General features: G+C 44.1%; 1 protein-coding gene across 1 annotated transcript in view; it reads right to left on the reverse strand.

The window, feature by feature from the left end:
- Positions 1-260: 260 nt before the first annotated feature.
- The window catches only part of LOC126482039 (trypsin-1-like), a 58,873-nt gene continuing 31,458 nt past the window's right edge, over positions 261-27,675 (reverse strand). Inside the window, exons 4-5 of the mRNA XM_050106012.1 lie at positions 24,865-25,011; positions 261-407 (exon numbers count right to left, since the gene is read on the reverse strand). Coding sequence (XP_049961969.1) covers positions 261-407; positions 24,865-25,011 — 294 coding nt within the window. The remainder of the gene's footprint in view (positions 408-24,864; positions 25,012-27,675) is intronic.

Below are 27,675 nucleotides of genomic sequence, written 5' to 3' on the forward strand. Positions count from 1 at the left end.
CGTTGTTCTAGAAAATGTGAAAGGAATTTTCAGTGTTGTCTTGCAGTTATGCAACCATCTGTTTGGAGTTTACATCATCGTCTAACGGATTAGTGTTTTACTGGAAATTTGAACGTAAATAATAAATAGAAAGACACTTTCGAGGCACTGACTGAATTAAACGTACCACTGGATGATGAGTGAGTTTTTATTTTTGGTGAGTGAAGTGGTGTGGTAAAGCTTGTTTACAGTATAAAAAAAATCAGGTACATCTGTCCTCGTCACACTGCGTTCTGATTGATCCAGTCGACGAAGTAGGAAACTTCAGTATAGACTCCCGGTGAGTCTGCAGTGGCACACTCGTAACCATCCCAGGAGGCGATTCCTACCAGCTGCCCGTTCACCAAAAGAGGATCTCCTGAATCCAGCTGGAAAAGAAAGAAATATTCTTAGCATTATCCAGATATTACAATGAGGTAACAAACGCCACGAAACAGCGATGTGCACCTGTACAGATGGCGGTAGCATCGTCTACACAAGGTATAAAAGGACAATGCTTTGGTGGAGCTGTCATTTGTACTCAGGCGATTCGGCTGAGAAGCTTCCCGATGTGATTATGGCCGCACGACGAGATCTAACATACTCTGAAAGCGGAATAGTAGTTTGTGCTAGAAGATGGGAACATTTCATATCGGAAATAGTTTGGGAAAAAATTATTCTGGGATTCACATTATCAAAAGTGTTCCGAGAACACCAAATTTCACGTATTACCTTTCATGGCGGGAAACGCAGTGGTCTAAGGTCTTCACTTAACGACCGAGTGCAGCGACATTCAGTTAGAGCTGACAGTGCGAACAGGCAAGCGACACTGCGGGAAATAAGAGCAGAAATCAACGTGGGAGGTATGACGAAAATATCCGTTAGGACAGTACGGCGAAATTTGGCACTAATGCGCCATAGCAACAGACAACCGATGCGACTGACTTTGCTGACAGCATGATCTCGCCCACAGAGCCTCTCCAGGGGTCAGGACCATATCGGTCGGATCTTAGACGACTGGAATACTGTGTCATCGTCAGATGAGTCCCGATTTCAGTTGGTACGGGCTGATGGTAGGTGTCGAGTGTGGCGCCGACCCCATGAAACCATGGACCCAAGTAATCAACAAAGCACTGTGCGAGCTCCACGAAGGTGTAGGGTGTGTTTACATGGAATGGAATGGGTATGCTGGTCCAACTGAACCGATGATTTACTGAAAATGGTTATGTCCGGCTACTTGGATACCATTTGCAACCACTCATAGACTTCATGTTCCCAAACAATGATTGAATTTTTATAGACGGCAGTGCGCCACGTCACTTTGTCACAATCGTTTGCGACTGGTTTGAAAAGCATTCTAGACAGTTCTAGCGAATGATTTGGTCACCCAGATCGCCTGACGGGAAACACATAACCAGGTCAGCTTGTCCACAAAATCCTGCACCGGAAACATTTTAACTATTATGTGCGGCTATAGACATAGCATGCCTGAATGTTTCTACAGAGAACTTACAACTACTAGTTGAGCCCATGCCATGTAAAGTTGCCGTACGACGCCGAGAAAAGGACGTCCGACACACATTACGAGATATCCCATGACTTCTGTCACCACAGAGTATATAATACGCGAATTCTTTTGAACCGCTGTAAATCAACCTACTACTATCCTTTGAAGGCTTCACGCCAGCAGCTTATTCAAAGAAACAAACAAGCCTATATAAAGGTGCTGATAAATTAGTGTCAATCGCCGTAGCCTTTATGTTGTTTAGCAGTTTATTAGTTTTGCTCGTTTCACATCGCAAATACTATCTCATCTCAATCGTAACACAAGCACAACGCTACCTGCAACTGTACAAAAAATAATAACGCCTCATACGTCATCTACATCGTTTCTGTTATCTTAAGTGATGAAATACTGCATATGGAAAAGCTCAATTTTCGGCAGCACATTACAAAAACCTGAAGCGTACCTGAGAAACATTTGCCTGAAAATTGGTTCAAATGGCTCTGAGCACTATGCGACTTAAATTCTGAGGTCATCAGTCGCCTAGAACTTAGAACTAATTAAACACACATCCATGCCCGAGGCAGGATTCGAACCTGCGACCGTAGTGGTCACGCGGTTCCAGACTGAAGCGTCTAGAACCGCACGGCCACACCGGCCGGCCCTTGGTGGAAACTCTACAGCAGATTCAGGCAGCGCTCACGCGTTCAGAACTTCGCTCTCACTCACCAGCATTGCAAGAGGTAGCTCATAGAGTTGATTCTATTGCAGGTAAATTGAACACTTTGCACGTGACTCCACCGAGTTTCCGGGTTGCGATAGGTCTGTCGAATCACGGTGAAATAATGTCAAACGTATGGAACAACATTCACTGGCACATGGGATCCACAACGAAAATCGAAGTGGGGTTTCTTTTTTTTTTTTTTTTTTTTTTTCATCAGTCGGTCCACAAGTGTATCGTTTAATTCAACAGCTGAGCCATGAACAATCCCCTCGCGACCTCTCGTTTACCCATATGCCTGTTTGAGTACTTTGACGCACAAATACACGTCACCGCCACCCGTCAGACTTTCTTTTCTTGTTGAAGGTCACTAGATCAGACGTATCAGTAACGGATTACGACGCTCCAGGGTCTCCCCCGTGATTGTAAATTCCGGTGCGCCAGCGTTGCCTGCAGGCAGTCTTATGCCTCTTCGTTGATTCGCGGTATGGTTGTGTTTCACACACCAGACGATGGTCTTCGGGCTGATATTTTGAAGTTAGAGGACCCGTCCCTCGACACCTGTCTGCCGACCATTCATGCTTTTAAACCGTCTTACAGGCTACACATGCTTTCAAACAGCCTTACCGGCTACAACAACTGCGTCTTGATCCAGCTGTTTTCGCAGCTCGCCGGTTGCCTAGCGCCGAGCGGGAATCTCTTCGGTCTTGTCGGTCCATGAATGAAAGCCTTTCACCTGGCTTCCATCCTATCCACACGGTTTCAGGACTCACCAACGGTCGGAGTGCCCCACCGGCGAACAAGATGCACAGCTTGGAGCCAAGCGGGCCATATCGCCATGGTGTGTCAGGCTTCGCAGAAGCATCTCGTAGATGCCACGATTACTGCGGTTGCACAGGCTCATCACGAATCATCACCTCAGGACCGGGAAGCCTTGCATTGCATTGACGGCAATGTATTCTCCATCATTCCCCAGTCGGGTGACCGTTTTCTCCTTACCTTGGAGGTTGTGCATATTCTGGTGGCCTTCCAAACTGATACGGCATCATCCGTTTCTATTGTAAATGGTGTCACATACCACGGCTTGGGCTTGCCGGCTTTATCCACGTACACTCGCGCCTTGCACAGTTTCTGTAATCACTCTATATCAGTCGATAGCATTTTTTCCACACAAATCTCTTACAACGGTCGTTCCTTCATCGCTCAGTTTTTGGTGGTGGGATCCCCCAGCGCTACTAACCTTCTAGGTGTGGACATTTTTGGTCGTCTGGGTTTATCAATGCAGGACGCAGTACAGGAGGTGTCGATTACCTCATTGGATACCCTAGTACAGGAGGTGTCGATTACCTCATTGGACACCCTCCTCAGCCTGTTGCTCAGCAAATACGAAACGATGTTCTCATCCTCCACACCAAGGGTGAAGAATTTCACCGCGCATGTTCAGCTTCCTCCCTCTGCTGTTCTTCGCTTTTTTTAAAGTCCCGCCCGGTCCCCTTTGCTCTCCGCGACGGGCTCCAGGTGGAACTTCGCTGCTTACACGACGAAGGCATCTTCTCTCCCGTCGCTCACAGTCGCTGGGCGACGCCTATCGTGATAGTCGACAAGCCGAACGGTGTTTTACGCATCTCTGACGATTTTAAGGTCACAGCCAATTCTCAGTCCATCATCGATGCATATCCTGTCCCATCGGTGGATGACATACTCACATGTCTTTTAGGATCGATCGTTTTCGCCAATACGTATTTGCGCGATGCTTATTAGCAGATGCTGTTGGACGAGGAATCGCAGCAGATCCTAGTCATCAATATCCCATGTGGCCTTTTCCGGTACAACCGTCTCCTAACTGGCAATGCTAATGCCCTCGCCATTTTCCAGCGTTAATTGGAACGCCTCACAAGCCAGGTGCCCGGTGCAGCCAATTCAAATGGTCCAAATGGCTCTGAGAACTATGGGACTTAACATCTGAGGTCATCAGTCCCCTAGAACTTAGAACTACTTAAACCTAACTAACCTAAGGACATCACACACATCCATGCCCGAGGTAGGATTCGAACCTGCGACCGTAACGGTCGATCGGTTTCAGACTGAAACGCCTAGAACCGCTCGGCCACTCCGGCCGGCGGTGCAGTCAATTATCCGGACGATATCATCGTCGGTGGCTCGTCCGTGGTGTACCTCGCAGACAAGCTGGATCGATCGTTTCAGGTTTTTTCCGAGGTTAACCTGCGTTACCGAAATGAAAAATGCGACTTTCTTGCGTGAGAGGTCAGTTATTTTGGGTTCATGATTGATTCCTGCAGCCTACATGCTTCTAAGGAGTATGTTGAGGTGATTCGAAACCTGCCTCCTCCCACCAACATGAAGCAACTGCAATCCACTCTCGGTCAAATTAACTATTATCGGCGTTTTATACCCCACGCTCAGGCGATTTCGGCACCCCTGACCGGGTTCCTGCGAAAGGGTGTGTGTTGGATTTGGGACACGGAGTGTGAGTAGGCTTTCACGCATCTCCTGTCAACTCTCTCCTGCCCTCCTTGTCTGGCCACTTATGATCCTTCCCTGTCCCCCATCCTCACCGCCGATGCCTCGGACTATGGCCTGGATGCGGTCCGGTCGCAAGTGGTCGATGGCGTTGAGAGGCTGGTGGCGTTTGCACCCAAAAAATTGACCGACCCTCAAACCAAATACAGTCAAATTGAAAAGGAAGGTTTGGCGCTGGTTATTTCCCTGAGGAAATCCTACGATTTCATGTATGGTCGTCATTTAAATCTGCAGATAGACCACAAACCTTTGATTTCTTTGTTTCACCCGGGTGTTGCAGTTCCCACCTGGGCGGCGCACCGCCTACAGCGTTGGGCGCTCTTCTCGGTGACGTTCGACTTTGATATTGTCTATCGCACCTCTGAACAGCATGAAAATGCCGATTTTCTGTAGCGGCTGGCTGCCGGAACGGACGATGAATTTGACAGCTCTTCCTTGGTTTGTTCCCATGTAGAACCGGATGTGGACGCAGCTCTGGATGCGCTTCCAATGAATGCCGCTCCGGATCACACACTGCAAGCACTCCGCCGCCAAATCGTTGTGGGTTGCTTGACCAGATGTCGTAGTGTCCGCGATGCAGAGGTCCAGCATTTTTGGGATCATGGGCACGCCGGACGCGGTGGCCGAGCGGTTCTAGGCGCTCAGTCCGGAACCGCGCGACTGCTACAGTCGCAGGTTCAAATCCTGCCTCGGGCATGGATGTGTGTGATGTCCTTAGGTTAGTTAGGTTCAAGTAGTTCTAAGTTCTAGGGGGCTGATGACCACAGATGTTAAGTCCCATAGAGCTCAGAGCCATTTGAACTATTTGATCATCGGCACAGTCTCTTTATCTGCAGTGGCGTCATCCTTTGCATAGTGATCTGACATTCCCCATCGCATGTGGTCATATCGCAAGCGTTGCGACGCCGTGTCGAATACCTCCTCCACGCAGGCCATTGGGGTGTTGTCATCACCAAACAGCTGGTCTGCTGACACCTTCATTGGCGCGGTTTGGATAAAGACATTGCCTTCCTCGTGTCAGCCTGCACTACGTGCCAATCACATAGGCAGTAACCCCGAGCTGGTGTTTTCTTGGCCGGATGCAGGTGTTCCGTGGAAACGTCTCCATTTGGATTTTGTAGGGCCGTTTCATGGTTCCCAGTGTCTCATACTGGTCGACTCCAGGTCAGGATACCCTTATGTCTCCCGCATGATGAACACCACTTCTCCTGAGACTATCAAAATTCTCCGTCGCCTCTTTGCTGTCGAGCGATTCCCCAAAACGATTATTACAGATAATGGTCCACAGTTTTTCTTCGACAGAGCTTAAGCAATTCTGTACTGTACTGGCATATTATTGTGAGTTTGAGTGGTGTATTGCAGTAGAACTGGCAGAAGGTTAGCGTGGGTTGTTGTCACTGTAAGAACTGAACAAGGCCTACACAAGGTTTCTAGGCAAGTTAGCTTTTTGAAACAGCAAGCTCAACTGTACTACACTCGTTGAAACAGCAAACCCAACGGTCCTGCACAAAGACGTGACGCAGTGGTCAAGGCCCATTTCCATTCTGACCGTGACAGTAATATTTTAGCATATGAGGCTGGTAGTGGCGCACATGCACAAAAAACCTGTCGCTGCAGACTAGAAATACTGGAGATTTTGAAACGCAGCTATGCCTTGCCTCGCAGCTCTACCAGGCTGATGGAGGTCTGTTGGATGGGGTCACCACATGGACCTGCCAGTTGAAGTCAGTGCTTCATGGCCATGGCAGGGGACCAGCTCTATGTGCTAAGTACTTCCAGAACTCAGAGCCACGGTGCAGCAGCCAGCCCAGATTAACTCCAAAAACACAGCCAACTTCTGCCCAGTGGCAGTGGGCTGTCTCCTATGCACACTAACCGACTTCCTACACTGCAGATGAGCGTCTCATCGTGGTGGGCATCCACCACCAAGATGCAGACTGCTGCCACCAAAGGCCTTAGGAGAAACATAATCATCGAGTACATGCTGCAGGCTTGGAAACCATACGGCTATCTTACATAACATGTTGACAGCGCTTGGTGGGGAGACTGTATGAGCATTGCAGGGCATGCAGGCAGCCAGCCCTGCAGAATTCAGCAGCCAGTCGGTCACTGATGCGGTGTACTGTAGAATTTGTTACAACTGCAGCTATCTTTCCATGTAGTCTAGTCTCTTGGTCTCTCACTTCAACTCCACCACCCATTCTCACCATCCCTCCCTGCGCCAGAGAGGGGCGGGAGGGGGGGGGGCGCTATAGCTTGTTGTCAGAATGTGTGGCGTCGTCGTCACTCAACGTGGCGTCTGGACCACGACGTAAGGTGTCAAGACAGTGTGGTAATTGATGAACCATTCGATAACGTTTTGGAGGGTGTAATAAATACGGAAGTGAAGCGTAACTGACATTGTAACTTGGAAGTAACCGTGTTTAGGCCAGAGGAGCTGTAGAGAGCAGAATTTGGTATCTATAATCGTAGCTCATTTGGGTCTACTGCCCCTTCTCCAAAGTCAGAGCCTCTGACCATCTGTACATGAGATTTATATCGTCATATTGGAAGACAGTGTGGAGAGTCCAGGTGGCTCACGATATAATGTTAAGTCCAACTTAGTGACGAATTTTTGGTGCGATATAATGTTAAGTCCAACTTCGTGACGAATTTTTGGTGCGATATAATGTTAATTCCAACTTCGTGACGAATTTTTGGTGTTGTGGTTTCTTGTGTTATTACGTGCTACGGATAGTAAGAGCGATGCAATGGCAGAATCAGAGACGAAAGGTATGTCGGTTCTGGAAGCAGTATGAGTTGGAAAAAGTAATGCTGTTGACAGCGGATAATACACAGCTGCATGGGCTGTTGACAGCTAGGGACCAACAGTTATCATAGATTCAAGTACCACAGCATGAAGTGGAATTATTTGCTTGTTTTTCTCAGGATGTGAGGTCGTTCTAAGAGAACGTCTTCACAGGTGGGTGGCTGAACTGACAGTTGTTATGTGTAGCAAAACTGCAACTAGTAGGAAAAGCGAAAATGTATGTGAGGAGTATGGAGGAATTAAACAATGTAACAAGCTTTGAACAGTTGGACAACGGATTTTTGAAATTGAACAAAAAAAAAACCAGAATAGTGCAAGGTATTTTCTTGAGCAGTCGAGCACTGTTGTGAAGAGGCAAGGGGAAACTGTGGAAGATTTCGCGGACTTGATAGGGAAATGAAGTGAACACATGTACGAGTCGGGGCAGAGTGAGTCAGAAAACACAGTTTTGCGTTAAGAAGCTGAGCAGAGGGCGCTCTATGCTTTTATGAAGGGATTGCCAACGCACATGTCAAGAAGGATGTGTACAAAATTGGAAATTTGTGGTAAGATCTTGTGGGACCAGACTGCTGAGGCCATCGGTCTCTAAGCTTACACACTACTTAATCTAACTTAAACCAACTTACGCTAAGAACAACACACTTATCCATACCCGAGGGAGGATTCGAGCCTCCGACGAGTGGAGCCGAGCGAACCGTGACAAGACGCCCGACCACGCGGCTACCCCGCGCGGTGGATATGTACAAATGCATAAGAGTTTTTTAATTCTTCAATTAAGTTAGCGATGGAAAGCGAAGAAACTGACATATCAACACAGGGCGGAGATAGAAGTGGGTATTCTCTGCGAACATAAAGTATTAGAGGTATGGACAAAAGGGATATTTAGATATGTAGTTTCGCCAGTCACAGAGAAATATAGAAAATGGAAGGTATCTGTAGGTTCTGTAATTTATACATACTCTGGATGTCTCAAATGCTAGGAGCCAATTCTGAATTGCTTATTAATAGCATGTAGTCTTTGGTTAGTGTATCTATGACGCTGGAAGATGTGCTTGTTTTGGTCGTCGCTGCTTCAAGGAGCGCGAGTTTTGTCGGGAAGAAGTGATGAGACAGGCGGTGAGCAGAGGACTTGTGGCAGTGTAGACGTGAAGTGCACATGCGTTTAAGTAAAACGGTTTGTGTTTGAATATTGCGAAACACAGGAGAAAGATTCGATTAGTGATTAAAATGAAATGAGAGGTAATGAGATTACAAGAGCATATGAAGAGGAACGAAGGTAATATTTTCTGTTTAGTAGCATTGCAGTTGCGGATAGTTTGCAACCATTGTTAAATGAGACATCCATAGCAGGGAACCTTAGATTTTTTTATTAAAGGTTGTGTAAGTTTCACTGTAGGTTAGTCTTTATATTTATAAGTTATTTTTCTAACATTTATGAGAGTAATAGTTTGATATCAATGTTGCGCTTTGTCACTGGTAATAAGTGTTTTAACATGAAATTCATACACCTAATAATATATCAGGGACCATTTCATGAACAACGTTATTAGGAAAACCACTAACGCACATCGACCTCTTTGTTTAATTAAAGAGATTTATAGTAAATTTCAGAATTTAATCAGTTTGAATATTTCTTAGAAATATTATAAAACAGTGCCATATCAATATAAATTTGGTTTCTGTCGCAGTTGGAAATCCACGAAGTCGCATAAAGGTGAACAAAAGCAAAGTCATAATTAACCCATTAAGCCAGCACGAGTTCAAAATCAAATGTAACATATTTTAAAGGAATTTTCCATAGTGCATAAGTCAATTAAGAAAGTTTAATCTTTCTCAAACAAAAAACTTCTTAATGGACACTTCCATAGTGCATAAGTCAATTAAGAAAATGCAATCTTTCTTGAGGTTCTCGAATTACTACAGAAAGTTCACGAAACTGTTTGCTGACATAACATTACCACTCAAGTAGTTGCTAAAGAAAGATATGAAATCCATAATGCCAGAAGTGTGTCAGGGTACGTTTGAAGAATTACACAGAGTTTATCCATTCAGCCCAGTTGTAGTATTTCCATACGTTCAAAAGAAGTTTACCTTTCATGTGACACATCTGATAGTGCTTTGGGAGGAGTTTTAACCCAGGAGATTAACGGTGAAGAGCATCCTGTATCGTACAAGTCGAGAAAACTGTTGTACTGGAGCAGAACTATTCAGTGACAGAGAAGATGTTGAGCCTCATTCGTCGTCTCACATATTTTAGATGTTTCTTTACGGGGAAAATGTTTGGAGTAGTGATCATCCACGCTAGTTTGAGGTGGGTATTCGGACTGATGTACCTGTCTTGTAGGCTGACAAGATGGGCACTGAGACTTAGTGCGTTCTATTATGAAATGGTATACAAGCAAAGAATGAAGCATAGGAATCCAGGGAGATTAAGCAGGAAAAAATCAATGTTGAAAATTCATGATTGTAGTCTTGCAGAGCGTCAGGCAGCACGGAGTTTTGACAGTGACTGTAAACAGTACACGACGCAGTCGCAGTTTAGTACATTCGAAAGATTGATATGCAAGGAAACGAGGATATGACTTCCAAAGTTTAAGGAGAAGATTCAAAAGGAAGCACATGATCACATGTTATCTAGTTATGGAGGGTGCAGTGCATGTAACTTGAGGTTGGCCAAGAGATACTTTTGGAGAGGAAGGAAATCAGACGTGGATCCATATGTAAGGAATTGCATACAGTATGTTAGTAAGCTGACTTGAATCGCAAGCGAGTTACGTTGAAGAGGCTACTGGAAGCTCAAAACCATTTGAAATGCTTGTAATTGATGTATTGCAGCCAATCTGTCGTATACCAGCAGGAAACTGTTTCGTATTAATAATAATAGAACACTTTCCTCGGTATGTGGAAATGGTTGCTAAGTCAAAATAGCAGTGACAGTCACACATGCAATGGTTATCAACTCGATGTCGAAGTTTGCAGTGTCAGGTACGATAATTATGGGCCAGGATAATAACTGCATCTAGGAATTGTTGAAGCATCTGTATCATTTATTGAATGTGAAGGAGTTAAGAACTGGTCCTCTTCATCCACAGGCCAATGGTAGAACGAAAAGGGAACACAGAATAACTGGAGGTCTGTCATGTCATAATATAATTCAAAAGTACACACAAATGCTGGGTTGTCCCTGTAATGAGGTAGTGTATAGCGTGAAAAATGGCATCATCAACATCTACATCTACATTTATACTCCGCAAGCCACCCAACGGTGTGTGGCGGAGCTCACTTTACGTGCCACTGTCATTACCTCCCTTTCCTGTTCCAGTCGCGTATGGTTCGCGGGAAGAACGACTGCCGGAAAGCCTCCCTGCGCGCTCTAATCTCTCTAATTTTACATTCGTGATCTCCTCGGGAGGTATAAGTAGGGGGAAGCAATATATTCGATACCTCATCCAGAAACGCACCCTCTCGAAACCTGGACAGCAAGCTACACCGCGATGCAGAGCGCCTCTCTTGCAGAGTCTGCCACTTGAGTTTATTAAACATCTCCGTAACGCTATCACGGTTACCAAATAACCCGGTGACGAAACGCGCCGCTCTTCTTTGGATCTTTTCTATCTCCTCCGTCAACCCGACCTGGTACGGATCCCACACTGATGAGCAATACTCAAGTATAGGTCGAACGAGTGTTTTGTAAGCCACCTCCTTTGTTGATGGACTACATTTTCTAAGCACTCTGCCAATGAATCTCAACCTGGTACCCGCCTTACCAACAATTAATTTTATATGATCATTCCACTTCAAATCGTTCCGTACGCATACTCCCAGATATTTTACAGAAGTAACTGCTACCAGTGTTTGTTCCGCTATCATATACTCATACAATAAAGGATCCTTCTTTCTATGTATTCGCAATACATTACATTTGTCTATGTTAAGGGTCAGTTGCCACTCCCTGCACCAAGTGCCTATCCGCTGCAGATCTTCCTGCATTTCGCTACAATTTTCTAATGCTGCAACTTCTCTGTATACTACAGCATCATCCGCGAAAAGCCGCATGGAACTTCCGACACTATCTACTAGGTCATTTATATATATTGTGAAAGGCAATGGTCCCATAACACTCCCCTGTGGCACGCCAGAGGTTACTTTAACGTCTGTAGACGTCTCTCCATTGATAACAGCATGCTGTGTTCTGTTTGCTAAAAACTCTTCAATCCAGCCACACTGCTGGTCTGATATTCCGTAGGCTCTTACTTCGTTTATCAGGCGACAGTGCGGAACTGTATCGAACGCCTTCCGGAAGTCAAGAAAAATAGCATCTACCTGGGAGCCTGTATCTAATATTTTCTGGGTCTCATGAACAAATAAAGCGAGTTGGGTCTCACACGATCGCTGTTTCCGGAATCCATGTTCATTCCTACATAGTAGATTATGGGTTTCCAAAAACGACATGATACTCGAGCAAAAAACATGTTCTAAAATTTATAGGTTTGCGCATCTGCTCGACGACCCTTCTTGAAGACTGGGACTATCTGTGCTCTTTTCCAATCATTTGGAACCCTCCGTTCCTGTAGAGATTTGCGGTACACGGCTGTTAGAAGGGGGGCAAGTTCTTTCGCGTGCTCTGTGTAGAATCGAATTGGTATCCCGTCAGGTCCAGTTTACTTTCCTCTATTGAGTGATTCCAGTTACTTTTCTATTCCTTGGACACTTATTTCGATGTCAGCCATTTTTTCGTTTGTGCGAGGATTTAGAGAAGGAACTGCAGTGCGGTCTTCCTCTGTGAAACAGGTTTGGAAAAAGGTGTTTAGTATTTCAGTTTTACGCGTGTCATCCTCTGTTTCAGTGCCATCATCATCCCGTAGTGTCTGGATATGCTGTTTCGAGCCACTTACTGATTTAACGTAAGACCAGAACTTCCTAGGATTTTCTGACAAGTCGGTACATAGAATTTTACTTTAGAATTCACTGAACGCTTCACGCATAGCCCTCCTTACGCTAACTTTGACATCGTTTAGCTTCTGTTTGTCTGAGAGGTTTTGGCTGCGTTTAAACTTGGAGTGGAGCTCTCTTTGCTTTCGCAGTAGTTTCCTAACTTTGTTGTTGTACCACGGTGGGTCTTTCCCGTCCCTCACAGTTTTACTCGGCACGTACCTGTCTAAAACGCATTTTACGATTGCCTTGAACTTTTTGCATAAACACTCAACATTGTCAGTGTCGGAACAGAAATTTTCGTTTTGATCTGTTAGGTAGTCTGAAATCTGCCTTCTATTACTCTTGCTAAACAGATAAACCTTCCTCCCTTTTTTTATATTCCTATTAACTTCCATACTCAGGGATGCTGCAACGGCCTTATGATCACTGATTCCCTGTTCTGCACTTACAGAGTCGAAAAGTTCGGGTCTGTTTGTTATCAGTAGGTCCAAGATGTTATCTCCACGAGTCGGTTCTCTGTTTAATTGCTCGAGGTAATTTTCGGATAGTGCACTCAGTATAATGTCACTCGATGCTCTGTCCCTACCACCCGTCCTAAACATCTGAGTGTCCCAGTCTATATCTGGTAAATTGAAATCTCCACCTAAGACTATAACATGCTGAGAAAATTTATGTGAAATGTATTCCAAATTTTCTCTCAGTTGTTCTGCCACTAATGCTGCTGAGTCGGGAGGTCGATAAAAGGAGCCAATTACTACCCTAGTTCGGTTGTTGAGTGTAACCTCCACCCATAATAATTCACAGGAACTATCCACTTCTACTTCACTACAGGATAAACTACTACTAACAGCGACGAACACTCCACCACCGGTTGCATGCAATCTATCCTTTCTAAACACCGTCTGTACCTTTGTAAAAATTTCAGCAGAATTTATCTCTGGCTTAAGCCAGCTTTCTGTACCTATAACGATTTCAGCTTCGGTGCTTTCTATCAGCGCTTGAAGTTCTGGTACTTTACCAACGCAGCTTCGACAGTTGACAATTACAATACCGATTGCTGCTTGGTCCCCGCATGTCCTGACTTTGCCCCGCACCCGTTGAGGCTGTTGCCCTTTCTGTACTTCATCATCATTCAATTTCATGAAGGCAGGATAAAGTAGGATAATGGTGAAGTTATCCAGTTTTTAGAAGCCAAAAGGAAAGACGAAGAAGTTCATCCCAAGGTATTAATAACTTATCAGGTGGTGGAGTCAATGTGAAGTTATAGGTGCCAACAAGAATGACGACGGTACGTAATGAACATCTGTGACCTATACAGTGTGGTTCACAGTCGACTCCAGAGATTTCAAGGATGGAACGGGAGAAAGAAGGAAATGATGTTGAGCCTGTGCACGAGATACCATACTCGTCAAGATCAAGAAGATGAGGAGCGTTTCTCGAGGGTTCTTTTATGTGTTTGCATGTGTATAGGATTATACCAAATAAGTTATGATGGTCCGCCCCCGGTAGCCGAGTGGTCAACGCGACCCGGCTGGGTCGGAGATTTTCTCCGCTCAGGGACTGGGTGTTGTGTTGTCCTAATCATCATAATTTCATCCCCATCGACGCGCAATTCGCCGAAGTGGCGTCAGATCGAAAGAATTGCGCCCGGCGAACGGTATACCTGACTGGAGGTCATAGTCCCATGACATTTATTTTAGTTACAATAGAGTAAAGATTTTTCTGTTTGTTTTGTTGCTTGTGGATGGACTTGTCAGTAGTATCAGTCTTTCGAGGAGAGAGCAAGGACGATATTTGTTCCTGTCCTCAGGTTGCGTATGGCGAGGGCAAGATACGAATGAACACAAGTCATAGGAGCAATTCATTTTGCTGCCTGTGTAGTACTTGTCGGGTTTGCAGAAAGCACAGAGCGAGCAATCGCCTGAATTAAGCCTTATGTGGAATCCAGTACACAAAACCTACACTTCTATTACCACACAGCGTCAGTGGATGTGAAAACTGATTCATCACGATTGTATATTCTAATTCGATTCCCTGTAACAGGAAGACATGAAGAGTTTAAGTATTACGCAATTCACACATACCCAGTGAAGTAGGGTGTTCTTGGAAAATTCGTGCAGGTGAGGATCCACGGAAAATTATCAATTTCGGAAGATGGATCAAACATGCAATAATGACAGAATAACAGTTGCAAAATTTTCCAGGTGGGAGGGTCTCGGTATGTCCGACTAGGGTAATACAAACCAGCAGAACTCTTCTTAGTCAAACAGACTAGTATATCCGAGGGATATCAAGGGCTGCATTTTCAGCAAGTAGGTTTTCATTGTGTTTACGCCACTTATAATGACATGATTATAGTAGAGAGCTTCATGAGCAGAGGAAGCTCATGGAGGCCCCATGGGTAGAAGTTAATGGAAGTGTGTTGTTAATCAATGCGTCTACACTCTATGGGACAAGACAACCTTCATCTACCAGCTACGATTACAGGAGTCACGCAAGTGAATATTTCAGAACCGTAGGTGTATTGGCAGGCGTACCTTTGGATTTATTGCCAGCACCGAATATAACGTTTCTAAATCAGGCTTTAGAACCTGACTTAATGTATTCCCTGAATGAATTCATTGCCATGCAGGAAGGGCGCATTTTAGTCGAAAAGTTAATGTAGCACGTAGAGCAGTTCAGAGAGGGGCAACACGTGATGGTGATTTTGAGTGCAGTAGTACCAAGCGGCGCAATGGCTCTAACCCTGCTGCATGTAGCTATTATTCTTTTTAGGTGGAGTGCCGACTATCAGCAGAAACCATCAATAGTCCAGAGTCCAATAGACGGGATCCCTAGCGCATAAAAGAGACTGAAGTTGTAACATTATAGTGTGAACGCAGAAAAGAGGTAATTTTAGGTTTTAGACAAAAGGAAGCAAAGCAACAAGCCATGAAGGTTAAAATAGCCAGAAGCACAAGACTTGTAAGCAAGTAGCAATAAGCACCACAATGAGTAAGATTGAATGCAATCTCTAAACCATGTGAATAAGCCGCCAGTTGATTTCTTTCAAATTTCTCTGTATTTTGTACGAATATGTAGTATAATAAGAAACTGGTTTTATGGTCGACCTGAGGGATCGGGTCTTGTTTAAAGAGGGGGAGGAGGTAATGTCGTGTTTATGTATGGACGTAATAGTGTGAGCCTGCCCCTGACAATAGTATATGCGCCATCATAGAGGACATGTGGATGCAGAAACTGCATGACCACATTATATAACGGGGCAACTAGTGTTCGATGGAGACTACTCATCATCATCCTCGTGCTTTGCGCAGGCATACAGCCCAGAAGAATTCAGTGGCCAGCGTGACACTGAGCCAATGTAGTAAGCTGTGCAGATGCATCACTAAGGAACGTGATACATTTGCAGCCGCCTATTTTTGGAACCTTCTAGGCTCCCATCTTGCCTCCACCACCCGCTAGCACCATCCTGATCCATAAGCACCCATCCCTGTACTGGAGGCGCCATAATACGAAACTTGAAGCATAAGTGTAATCAATCAGGTAACAGAGAAATAAGCATGATCATTTGATTGCAAGTCAATTAAATTCAGCATTGAGTTCTTGAAATTCGCGAACTTTGTTATTTTTCTATTGTGCAACTACTCGTGTATTTACTTTCAGTTAAATATTATAAACAGTAGCTAATCCATTTTTTATCCATTAATATTTTATAAAATGAGTTTAATAGCATATTATTATATTTCAGAGTTTATTAGGGGTGTCTGAAGGTAAAACTGACGGGAAATGGTGGATTGAGATGACGAAAGGGGGGGGGGGGGGGGGGGTGGCGAGGAGGTATGGGGGAGGGGAATGGCACATTCGTTACCTACCTAGGATATCCAATTACCTGGCAGTACCTGTGCCTGGCTGTGATCTCTTACTGTGCTCATTTGTTTCTAGAGTTATGTCTGGAACCGACACAAAGACCTAGCGCGACTTAATTTCTACCAACGGCCTTGCCTCAGTGGTAACATCGGTAATCGTCAGATCACTGCAGTTAAGCGCTGTCGGGCTGAGCTAGCAATTGGATGGGTGACCATCCGGTCTCCTGCCGGCGCTGTTGGCAAGCGGGGTGCACTCAGCCTTTGTAAGGAAACCTGAGGAGATACTTCACTGAGATGTAGCGGCTCCGGTCTCGGAAACAGACGTAGCGGTGTGCTGACCACATGCCCCTCTATATCCGCATCCAGTGACGCCTATGGGCTGATGATGACATGACGGCCGGTCGGAACCGCTGGGCCTTCATGGTCTGTTCGGGAGGAGTTCTACTCACTTCAACAGAAAACACTGGTATCAACGCAAAAACACTTCGTTGAGACTACGCCTGAGTAGCATTGGTGTTTCCTTCTTTTAACAATATAGTGTTAAGTCTGTATTGTTTAAGTCTGTAATCTTTCTTCTTGTCTCTAAAATTAGTCATGAGTGAATTACCTGTCTCAGAAGTTGAGGCACACTGCATTCAAGATCTGAAATTGATTCTAGACTGTAAACAAGCTATCGCTGGTTATGCAATTGCAACGTGTGTTGTTGTTTTTGGGGAAGGAGACCAGACAGCGATGTCATCGGTCTCATCGGATTAGGGAAGGGCGGGGAAGGAAGTCGGCCGTGCCCTTTGAAAGGAACTATCCCGTCATTTGCCTGGAGCGATTTAGGGAAATCACGGAAAACCTAAATCAGGATGGCCGGACGCGGGATTGAACCGTCGTCCTCCCGAATGCGAGTCCAGTGTCTACCCACTGCGCCACATCGCTCGGTGCAACGTGTGTATTCAGGTGTATTTATTCTACCATCCTACACTTAACATATGAACCGTGTTGCGTCTCTGTTACCTATAGTGTCTACATAGCACAGTTAATAAATTTTTTATTTCATTATTAGACGAAAATTAATTTCGAACTCGTGAGAATTTTCACATTAATTCCCTCTGCAATCATTTGGAACTATAAATAGAGTCTTACACCAGAAACAAACTAGGATAGATATCAGGTTTTAGTCGTTTTGGAGAAAATACTTATTATCTAGCTTCCTGCGGCACTAACTCGTATGCTATCTGAACGGATTTATCAGTCTCTTTATTTTATATAATTCAGACTCTACCATTCAGTCCTTTGTCAAACTCATGTTGTACTGTTTTGCGTCAGTGATATACATGTACTGCTACGGTCGCAGGTTCGAATCCTGCCTCGGGCATGGATGTGTGTGATGTCCTTAGGTTAGTTAGGTTTAAGTAGTTCTAAGTTCTAGGGGACTAATGGCCACAGCAGTTGAGTCCCATAGTGCTCAGAGCCATTTTTGATATACATGTAATACATCTCATACTTGACAAATTGAAATTAAATTATAAACACAGTAAATTAGTGGGAGAAAGACAAATCATTGGGGAATGAGTGGAAAACATGGACTAGGAGACGAAAATTTAAAACAATTTTTCTCAAGTAGTTATTCAGATAAACAAAAGATTCCTAAAGGGGGCCACAGCTAGCCACAAACATTTTAAAAGCTTTTATCTGATTACCATTACCGGTTTAGGGCTACTATTCTTATCTCCATAAACCTACAACTCTATTCCGGCTTTGTGATGTGTTGCAGTAATTCTTCTTTCAACATCGGTCGTTGAAGAAATAACAAGTATTTAGTTTACTTTTACAGATACAATTGCAAGTCTATGGATATATCTGTGAGGCTCAGTGGCACTGTGGCGAGGCTTTGCTGATCCCAATGTCTCGGGTTTTATCTGCTATCAATCCTGGTACTGTATTTCTTACTTGCCACTGCTTCGTTTCCATCACATACTATGGGGTTAGGGCGACATTGTGTGAGAGCATGTATCCTGTTGGTAAAAGCCCTTGTTTATTGCTCGTAGTCAAGATTTTACTGCACGAACTGCTCTCTGGTCATCATCAAAATGTGTCCCATGTAGAGAATGTTTAAGTGATCCAAACAGATTAAGGTCTGAGGGCGTGAGATCTGGGCTTTAGGATAGATGAGGCAATGGATTCCAACGCAATTCGACGATGTGTTCCCGGGCTCTGAGACTTGTGTGCAGGTGAAAGTTCTTTTGAATTCATGTCGGACTCAAACATGTAAACGGTATTGAGTTTGTTCGGAGTCTTTACATAGACCTCTGACTTAATGGCTTGGTCTTTTGAACCACGTCCATAAGAATGAGGGCACCACTGTCCTTGAAGACGGTCATCATGACTATGCCAGCAGAGCTGTACTGAATTTATTCTTTCTTGTGCTCGCGAGTGATGACACTTTAGTGACTGCCTTTTCGCTTCTGGCTCAAAGTGATCCTTCCATTATTTGTCACCTGTATTGATTCCTGGCAGAAAGGCCTCTCCAGTAGTCTCAAACAACTCCAATGATTCAGATGAAATGGCTTTTCTTTCGATGTTGTCGTGTGTTATTAGCGTTCGTAGAAGACATTTTGAACACACCTTTGAACATACAAAAACCTAATCCTTTACACATGCCCTTCCAATGTTCCAATTTCCAATGTGCCAATGTAGAGTTGCGATGCGCCTCAGCGCGAATAATTGCGTCCACGCGGTTGTCCATACCGTGAGCAGTAGATGGGACAGGATAGCTCAAACGTGGCCTATCGTGGGTCCCTGTTTCTGCACTTCATGATAATTTACCTCTATTTACTCCTTGCCAAGTAGTATTGCTACAATTCGCTTCATTACCAATCTATTTTTCCGCAATCGAGATTTGGATTGCAACACTTTTCTTAAAACCAGATTCTTGTATAGCGCCATTTTGATGATTCACCATAGCTCTACCGTACGTCAGCGGGGTCGCAACCTTGACACGCTTGATTTACTCAGAGCTGACGTCAAAATAACGTCAATAGATGGGATGACGGCAGCTGACAACTTTGGAGACGCCATACTTACTTCGTTTTATTGTATTATAACTTGCATGTTGTGGCAGTACGCAGTGTCAAGGAGATGGTACATTTGAGATTTATCCACAGACTCGTCACCATTGGTACGATTTCTTATAATTCAGTGTCAATTAATGATCCATTAGTGGTAAAAGCCATCAGGGGATCCTAAGATGAATGATGATATTGGTGAGAATTGCATGTGTTCGTCATGATCTTCTGGTTAGGGAAGCTGAGTTACAGAATGGAGGAAAGTTGTTTTGTGTCCTGCTCTAAAGCAGATTTTCTGCTTCATTTTCACTTTTGGAACAGAATCTGTGACTTCCTTACTAACGAAATACAAGTAAGACCTGAGTTTCTCCTGGCGTATACAACTTTCAAATAACTTCCGGGAATTCAGCCAGGTAACACTTTCAGCGACCGCCGATATTTCGGCGGGAGAACACCCCGCCATTTTCAAGGCAAACTGCAACGGACAGGCGACGTACATGCAAATTTAATACCTCGGTTCTCGGACCCAAGCAGGAAAGATAACACACACACACTGAACACTAGTGCCACCAAAGATGGCCAAAGTCAGAGCTATCGATAGTGAGACTATGAATTCGCAGGTGAGGTAGCATTGAGTCTGTCCCTCTGTTTCTTGACAAGGGAGAGAGCCGGATTCCAAACAGAGTTTAAACAGAAACCTCCATCCCTGTTAACAAGGTTGCTCGCTAATTTAATCTCAACTGCCTCCCGAATCACACTGTCCCAATAGCTGGACGTGCATGCCAATATCTCGGTGTTATTATATAACATGGAGTGACCAGTATCCAAGCAATGTTCGGCAATAGCAGATCTATTTGGCTGCTGTAATCGTGTGTGCCGTTTATGCTCAGTACATCTGTCCTCCACGGTCCTGATAGTTTGACCAATATATGCCATGCCGCAGCTACAAGGGACACGATATACACCCGCCTTACGCAGTCCAAGATCATCCTTAACGGAACTCAAAAGTGCTCTAATTTTAGATGGAGGTCGGAAAACACATTTCACATCGTATTTCCGTAAAATACGACCGATCTTATTGGACGTGTTTCCTACGTAAGGCAAGAAGGCAGTAGACTTAGGTGTTGACTCAGAATTATCATCAATCACCTGATGTACAGTTGGTCGATAGCGCAACGCACGTTCAATCTGTCTATCACTGTAACCATTTTGACGAAATGTAACTTCAAGATGGGACAGCTCAGCTGGCAAAGTCTCAGCGTCAGAAACGATATGTGCCCTGTGTACCAAGGTACGAAGTACCCCTTCACGCTGAGCCGAATGGTGACAACTATTAGCTTGTAAGTACAAGTCGGTGTGAGTACGTTTCCTGTAGACTGCATGTCCCAATGATCCATCATCCTTCCTCCTAACCAACACGTCGAGAAAGGGAAGGCAACCATCCTTTTCCACCTCCATCGTAAAACGAATGTTCGGGTGGATCGAGTTCAGATGTTCTAGAAAGACATTCAAATTCTCCCTACCGTGAGGCCAAACAACGAAGGTATCGTCAACGTATCTATAGAAACAGGCGGGTTTTAAAGGCGCCGACTCCAATGCACGTTCCTCGAAGTCTTCCATAAACAAATTTGCGATCACAGGAGACAACGGACTACCCATCGCAACTCCATCTGTCTGCTCGTAATACTGGTCATTAAATAAAAAGTAAGTGGATGTCAACACATGCCTAAAGAGATTAGTTAAATCAGCACCAAACCTGGCTTCAATTAACCGCAACGAATCAGACAGAGGAACACGAGTGAAGAGAGAGACCACATCGAAACTCACTAAAATATCAGAGTCATTCAGCCTCAGTCCCTCCAAACGACTGAGGCTGAATGACTCTGATATTTTAATTGAAGCCAGGTTTGGTGCTGATTTAACTAATCTCTTTAGGCATGTGTTGACATCCACTTACTTTTTATTTAATGACCAGTATTACGAGCAGACAGATGGAGTTGCGATGGGTAGTCCGTTGTCTCCTGTGATCGCAAATTTGTTTATGGAAGACTTCGAGGAACGTGCATTGGAGTTGGCGCCTTTAAAACCCGCCTGTTTCTATAGATACGTTGACGATACCTTCGTTGTTTGGCCTTACGGTAGGGAGAATTTGAATGTCTTTCTAGAACATCTGAACTCGATCCACCCGAACATTCGTTTTACGATGGAGGTGGAAAAGGATGGTTGCCTTCCCTTTCTCGACGTGTTGGTTAGGAGGAAGGATGATGGATCATTGGGACATGCAGTCTACAGGAAACGTACTCACACCGACTTGTACTTACAAGCTAATAGTTGTCACCATTCGGCTCAGCGTGAAGGGGTACTTCGTACCTTGGTACACAGGGCACATATCGTTTCTGACGCTGAGACTTTGCCAGCTGAGCTGTCCCATCTTGAAGTTACATTTCGTCAAAATGGTTACAGTGATAGACAGATTGAACGTGCGTTGCGCTATCGACCAACTGTACATCAGGTGATTGATGATAATTCTGAGTCAACACCTAAGTCTACTGCCTTCTTGCCTTACGTAGGAAACACGTCCAATAAGATCGGTCGTATTTTACGGAAATACGATGTGAAATGTGTTTTCCGACCTCCATCTAAAATTAGAGCACTTTTGAGTTCCGTTAAGGATGATCTTGGACTGCGTAAGGCGGGTGTATATCGTGTCCCTTGTAGCTGCGGCATGGCATATATTGGTCAAACTATCAGGACCGTGGAGGACAGATGTACTGAGCATAAACGGCACACACGATTACAGCAGCCAAATAGATCTGCTATTGCCGAACATTGCTTGGATACTGGTCACTCCATGTTATATAATAACACCGAGATATTGGCATGCACGTCCAGCTATTGGGACAGTGTGATTCGGGAGGCAGTTGAGATTAAATTAGCGAGCAACCTTGTTAACAGGGATGGAGGTTTCTGTTTAAACTCTGTTTGGAATCCGGCTCTCTCCCTTGTCAAGAAACAGAGGGACAGACTCAATGCTACCTCACCTGCGAATTCATAGTCTCACTATCGATAGCTCTGACTTTGGCCATCTTTGGTGGCACTAGTGTTCAGTGTGTGTGTGTTATCTTTCCTGCTTGGGTCCGAGAACCGAGGTATTAAATTTGCATGTACGTCGCCTGTCCGTTGCAGTTTGCCTTGAAAATGGCGGGGTGTTCTCCCGCCGAAATATCGGCGGTCGCTGAAAGTGTTACCTGGCTGAATTCCCGGAAGTTATTTGAAAGAAATACAAGTATGTTGTTCAATATTTAATGTTACTAATATATAAAAGTGCGCTCACTCAAGAGAGAGCTTTTTCGATTTTGTGACTTCTGACGATTAAACAGCAAACGATGGAAGTGCTACTAATGAAATGACCTGAAACGACATTTATATTCCTTGCATGTCACAAAAATTTAGCTATTTGTTCCGAATATGTCGCGATTTACAAGGGTGTGGTTTCGCAAGAACCTAAGAGAACGATATAAATTGCTGCGACTGAAACAAGCACGAATGATATTCACACCCTTTCTAGTCACAAATACGAGGTTCATTCAATAAGAAATGGAAGTATTTTAAATAATCTATTATGAGAATGGAATACAACACTATCTATTTTTAAGTGTAATCCCCTCTCAAGTTCAATGAATTTATGAAAGTGCTGGACAAGCTTCTCAGTTTCACGTGAAAAGAATTCTTGTGGTGTTTTAGCATTTGTGCACTACTACCTGGACATCCTCATCGCCTTGTGCCGCTAAGTGCTTCTTTCAGTGGGTTAAAAATTTTATAATGTGAAGGCCCCAGATCCGGGGAATACGGGGGGTGTGGCAAGCAGACGAACTTCAAGTTTCCCTGCACACATCCATGCGCCTTCTTTCATTTCTGATGTCAAATGTTTTGGAACCCAACTAGCACACACTTTCTTGGACATCATTACCTCATGAAAAATATAGTGGGCTGATTAGATACTAATGCTCATCGTTGCTGCAATATCACCCATCGTAATACGCCTGCATCGTATCGTCTGATCAGTTCTCGCAATGGCGTTCTCCTTGTCTGCACTGACAGGTCGTGCTGGTCGTGGCGAATCTTCTTCATTTGTTACACCTCGTTCGAACTTATCTGTCCAGTCATTCACTTGCGTTCGGCGTAAAAAATTTTCACCATATTACACTTCCTTCAATGGAGAATCTCGATTGGCTTCAACCCTTCACCCGAAAGAAGTCTAATGACACTCCTCTACTTTACGTTGGATCAAACCTGCAAGGGTGCCGCCATCTTATTGCAGTGATTCGCAGCATCCAGATCTCGAGGAAGGCGTGCTATCTTCAACTGATAATAGTTCCAGGACACTACCAAAAAATAACAAAGGAGCACAAACTTCGTCGAAATTTTTTATTTTCTACAAAATTTCTCCTGTTATTAACTGAATGGGCCTGGTATTTTTCTGCGAATATGTTGGGATTTCCTGTAGACCACTCTTACATGGAAACTGGTGACACTGTCACATTCAGCTTACTCTAAATGTGTGTCCCATGGGACTTGCCATGTTGACGTCAGTTCCGCCTAAACCAAGTGTGTTACGAAGGCCGAAGCATATATGACAGTAAAATATTTGGGGTGTCATCGCTCATAATTAGTTAATGTAGGTTTATGTTTGACTTGTTTGACTCTGTACTACAACTCATATACCGTTTGTAAACTGCCCAAGTTACTCTCCATTGTCAAAACAGGGGACAGGGAAGTATGTTTATTTGTATTAACGATGTAGGAGATAATTGTGCGGCGTTAACAATGCAGGAGCATATTGGTTTTAAGTGGAGCTGCGAACCGTCATCATTTCTATTCGAGTTTGACACTTCTAGGAGAATGACACCATACGTATCCCAGCAGTCTGTCATCATAGCTTTGTCAGCAGACGGAATTGTTTTCAGAGCCTGGCAGACTCGTGTTTCTAATGTTCAAATCACTCTTATGTTGCATTCTCTCTGTAAAACTTCGCAGAGAATTTATGCCGCTATTTAGCAGATGTTTAGTGCCACATGATATGGATTTGTGCGACAAAAATTATTAATAAAAACGCAAAGTCATGTTGTATCGCAGTGCTTCTATTTCCAATTGAAGTAACAGATATTACAAGTCTTCTTGCTGAGGCGCCCTTTGAAAGTTGTTCTATATATTTTCGAGGCAAGAGGATCTTACAGACTAGTGTACTAAAACACGTACAAACCGACAGTGTTAAATTTAATTTAATACACAGAAAACGATTGCAGCTGATTGAGTTTTATGACTAGCAATGGTGCTTCGTCGAGTGAAATGCGACTGGAAGGCAGAGGTAAAGGGAATGCTATAAACGTAAGGGAGAAAAGGTTAGGACTCACCCCACATTTCCCTTTGCCCTCTTCTCCAGCACAGATATTGTTCTCCCTCACAGAGTAGACATAGTAGTCGTAGGTCGCCTGGCAGTCCTCGTCTGACCACACGGGGACGTCAACTTTATGCAGGTCACTGACGACGACCGTGGTATACTGAAACAAGGAGTATGCGTCACTGTCGTGTGCCAGCACTGGGTAACATCCATCCTCTTCCTTCACTCATCACCATCATCATCATCATCATCATAACAACTACCAACACCATCAACTACACAAATACGACACCATACATGATCCCTCATAGGTGTCTGCCCAGAGCCAGTTACACTTCCAGCATCTGACTGGAAGACCTACAGTCTGTCAACTAGAAAACTTCATCAAGACAAAAGATACAGAGGTGACTAAAAACAGATTTCTGTTCACAAAAAGACCCTACGAGCTTCCAGCATGCTGGAATAGCTATGGGCCAGCAACTTCTGTTAATCAGTACAACGAGAAACAAGCCCAAAGTTTTACTTCTTTATTCATTTGATGACTAGTTTCGGCCCGAGACCAGTTTTCAAATCATCCTACAGGTAGAAACCACATTTACACTCACGTGCAACACAGGTGTTACCAACTTTTTTTAAGCACATGCCAAAAATACAAAATACATCATTTCAAGACTTACGTAACATAGTCGAAAATGGTATTTCCAAAGACGTGAAAAACATGTAAAAATGTGCATCGAACAGTTGCAGCGCATACTGCTAATTGGAAGTCTACTCGTTCCGCTGCCGTAAGGAAACCTTAGAAATGGGGCGCCTTATCAGGATATAGGAAGCCATTTGTATTGATTAAATGGTCTCCAACCGTCAAGAATACAATAGCCTTACAAGTCAACAACAAAATTAATCCTTTTAAAACCCTTAACAAAAAGTCCAATTCTTAAAATCACTGAACAGTAAAACACAGCAGTGCCACATACGGTGTGCATTACAAATTTGTATGCCATTTGCCGGCCACTGTGGTCGAGTGGTTCTAGGTGCTTCAGTCTGGAACCGCACTACCGCTACAGTCGCGCGTTCGAATCCTGCCTCGGGCATGGATGTGTGTGATGTCCTTAGGTTAGTTAGGTTTAAGTAGTTCTAAGTTCTAGGGGACTGATGACCTCAGATGTTAAGTCCCATAGTGCTCAGAGCCATTTGTATGCCATTTTGGAACGCAAAATCGTTAAACGTGAACAACATTACTATTAAATGTAATAAAAATAATAGAATATAACTAAATCTTCGTCACTTCCGACTCTTTACAACCATGAAAGTTTTACCCTAAAAAACTTTACAAATTACGTGAAGATAAAACAACGTTAACTAACATGTCCCAAGTAAAAATAGACATTAAACCACAAAGTTGTCTTTTACAAAGCATCGAAAATGGCTTGCCGTTCCGAGGGAAGACCTGGCATAACAACACTCACAGCTGTGTAGTGTGCCAGAGCGGTTGTAGGGGGCTGGGGAGGGGAGAGATGGGGGAGGGTGGAAAGCTGGTAAAGGGGAGGGGGATGGACCATGTAGGTGAAGGAGCAAAAAAAGGGGGAGCGGCCAGGTGAGCAACATGACAAGAATGTAAATACATTATCAGTAGTAATACAAGAAAATTACTGAAATTTGACCGGAAACGACTGTTCATCATCGTTTATAATCAAATAAATAAGGACTATATGCTAACTAAAAGAAACTCAAGCAATTTTTTTTTTTTTTCTTTTTTTTTTTTTTTTTTTAAAATACTTCAGCCGGCCGCGGTGGTCTCGCGGTTCTAGGCGCGCAGTCCGGAACCGTGCGACTGCTACGGTCGCAGGTTCGAATCCTGCCTCGGGCATGGATGTGTGTGATGTCCTTAGGTTAGTTAGGTTTAAGTAGTTCTAAGTTCTAGGGGACTGATGACCACAGCTGTTAAGTCCCATAGTGCTCAGAGCCATTTAAAATAATTCAGTGGTGAAGACCACGTTATCAACCAGTAAACCGACATTCATAATCTGTCACACACATCATATCACATATGTATCGCAAAGGCACAACAAACACAGGAACCTTGTCATCCAACTAGGAGCAACCTGAATGCACCACAAACAGTAGTGTATTACTTGAACTGTATTTACTTTTGTAAAAAAGGGGGGCAGAGTAGCTGAAGATGAAGGACCGCAACATGGCAAAAATGTAGATACATTATCAGAAAAGTACTGGAATTGGACGAGAGAAGACTGTTCATCATTGTTTGTCATAAAAAAATAAGGACTACCATGTTCAACAGAGAAACCAAAATTTACCGAGGAGTAACAGTACAGATAATCTAAGCTAACAAAAATGAACCCAAGGAAATTTTTAAAATAATTTAGTGGTGAAGACTGTTACGGCGTAAAGTCAGAGCCAGCACACCATCCGGAAACGACAGAGAAGAGACGGCTGTGAGAAGAGGTCAGCCAATCACAAGCTGACCGACCTTCCTCCAGGACGACAATGCGGCAGCAGCGGCCCTTAGGTGAAGAGAACATTACCGCCACGCTTGACTGGTGGCAGCGCACTTCGATAGAACCTTCAACGTTGGTTTCTTCTATTAGGAAGAAGACCGGTTATTTTGTATGTCGCCCCGTGCTTGCGGCACATCTATAAAATTACGTATTTTATTGACTTGTAACAAAACTCATTAAAACGAGTTGTTTGATTGTTTGTCTAGTGAACCGAGTATGTAAGATTCCTAGACACAACAAAGACCACATTATCAACCAGTAAACCGAGTTTCATAATCTGCAGTAAACATCATACCACATATGCAGGG

This window comes from Schistocerca serialis, chromosome 5, assembly GCF_023864345.2.
Source record: "Schistocerca serialis cubense isolate TAMUIC-IGC-003099 chromosome 5, iqSchSeri2.2, whole genome shotgun sequence".
Classification (NCBI taxonomy): domain Eukaryota; kingdom Metazoa; phylum Arthropoda; class Insecta; order Orthoptera; family Acrididae; genus Schistocerca; species Schistocerca serialis.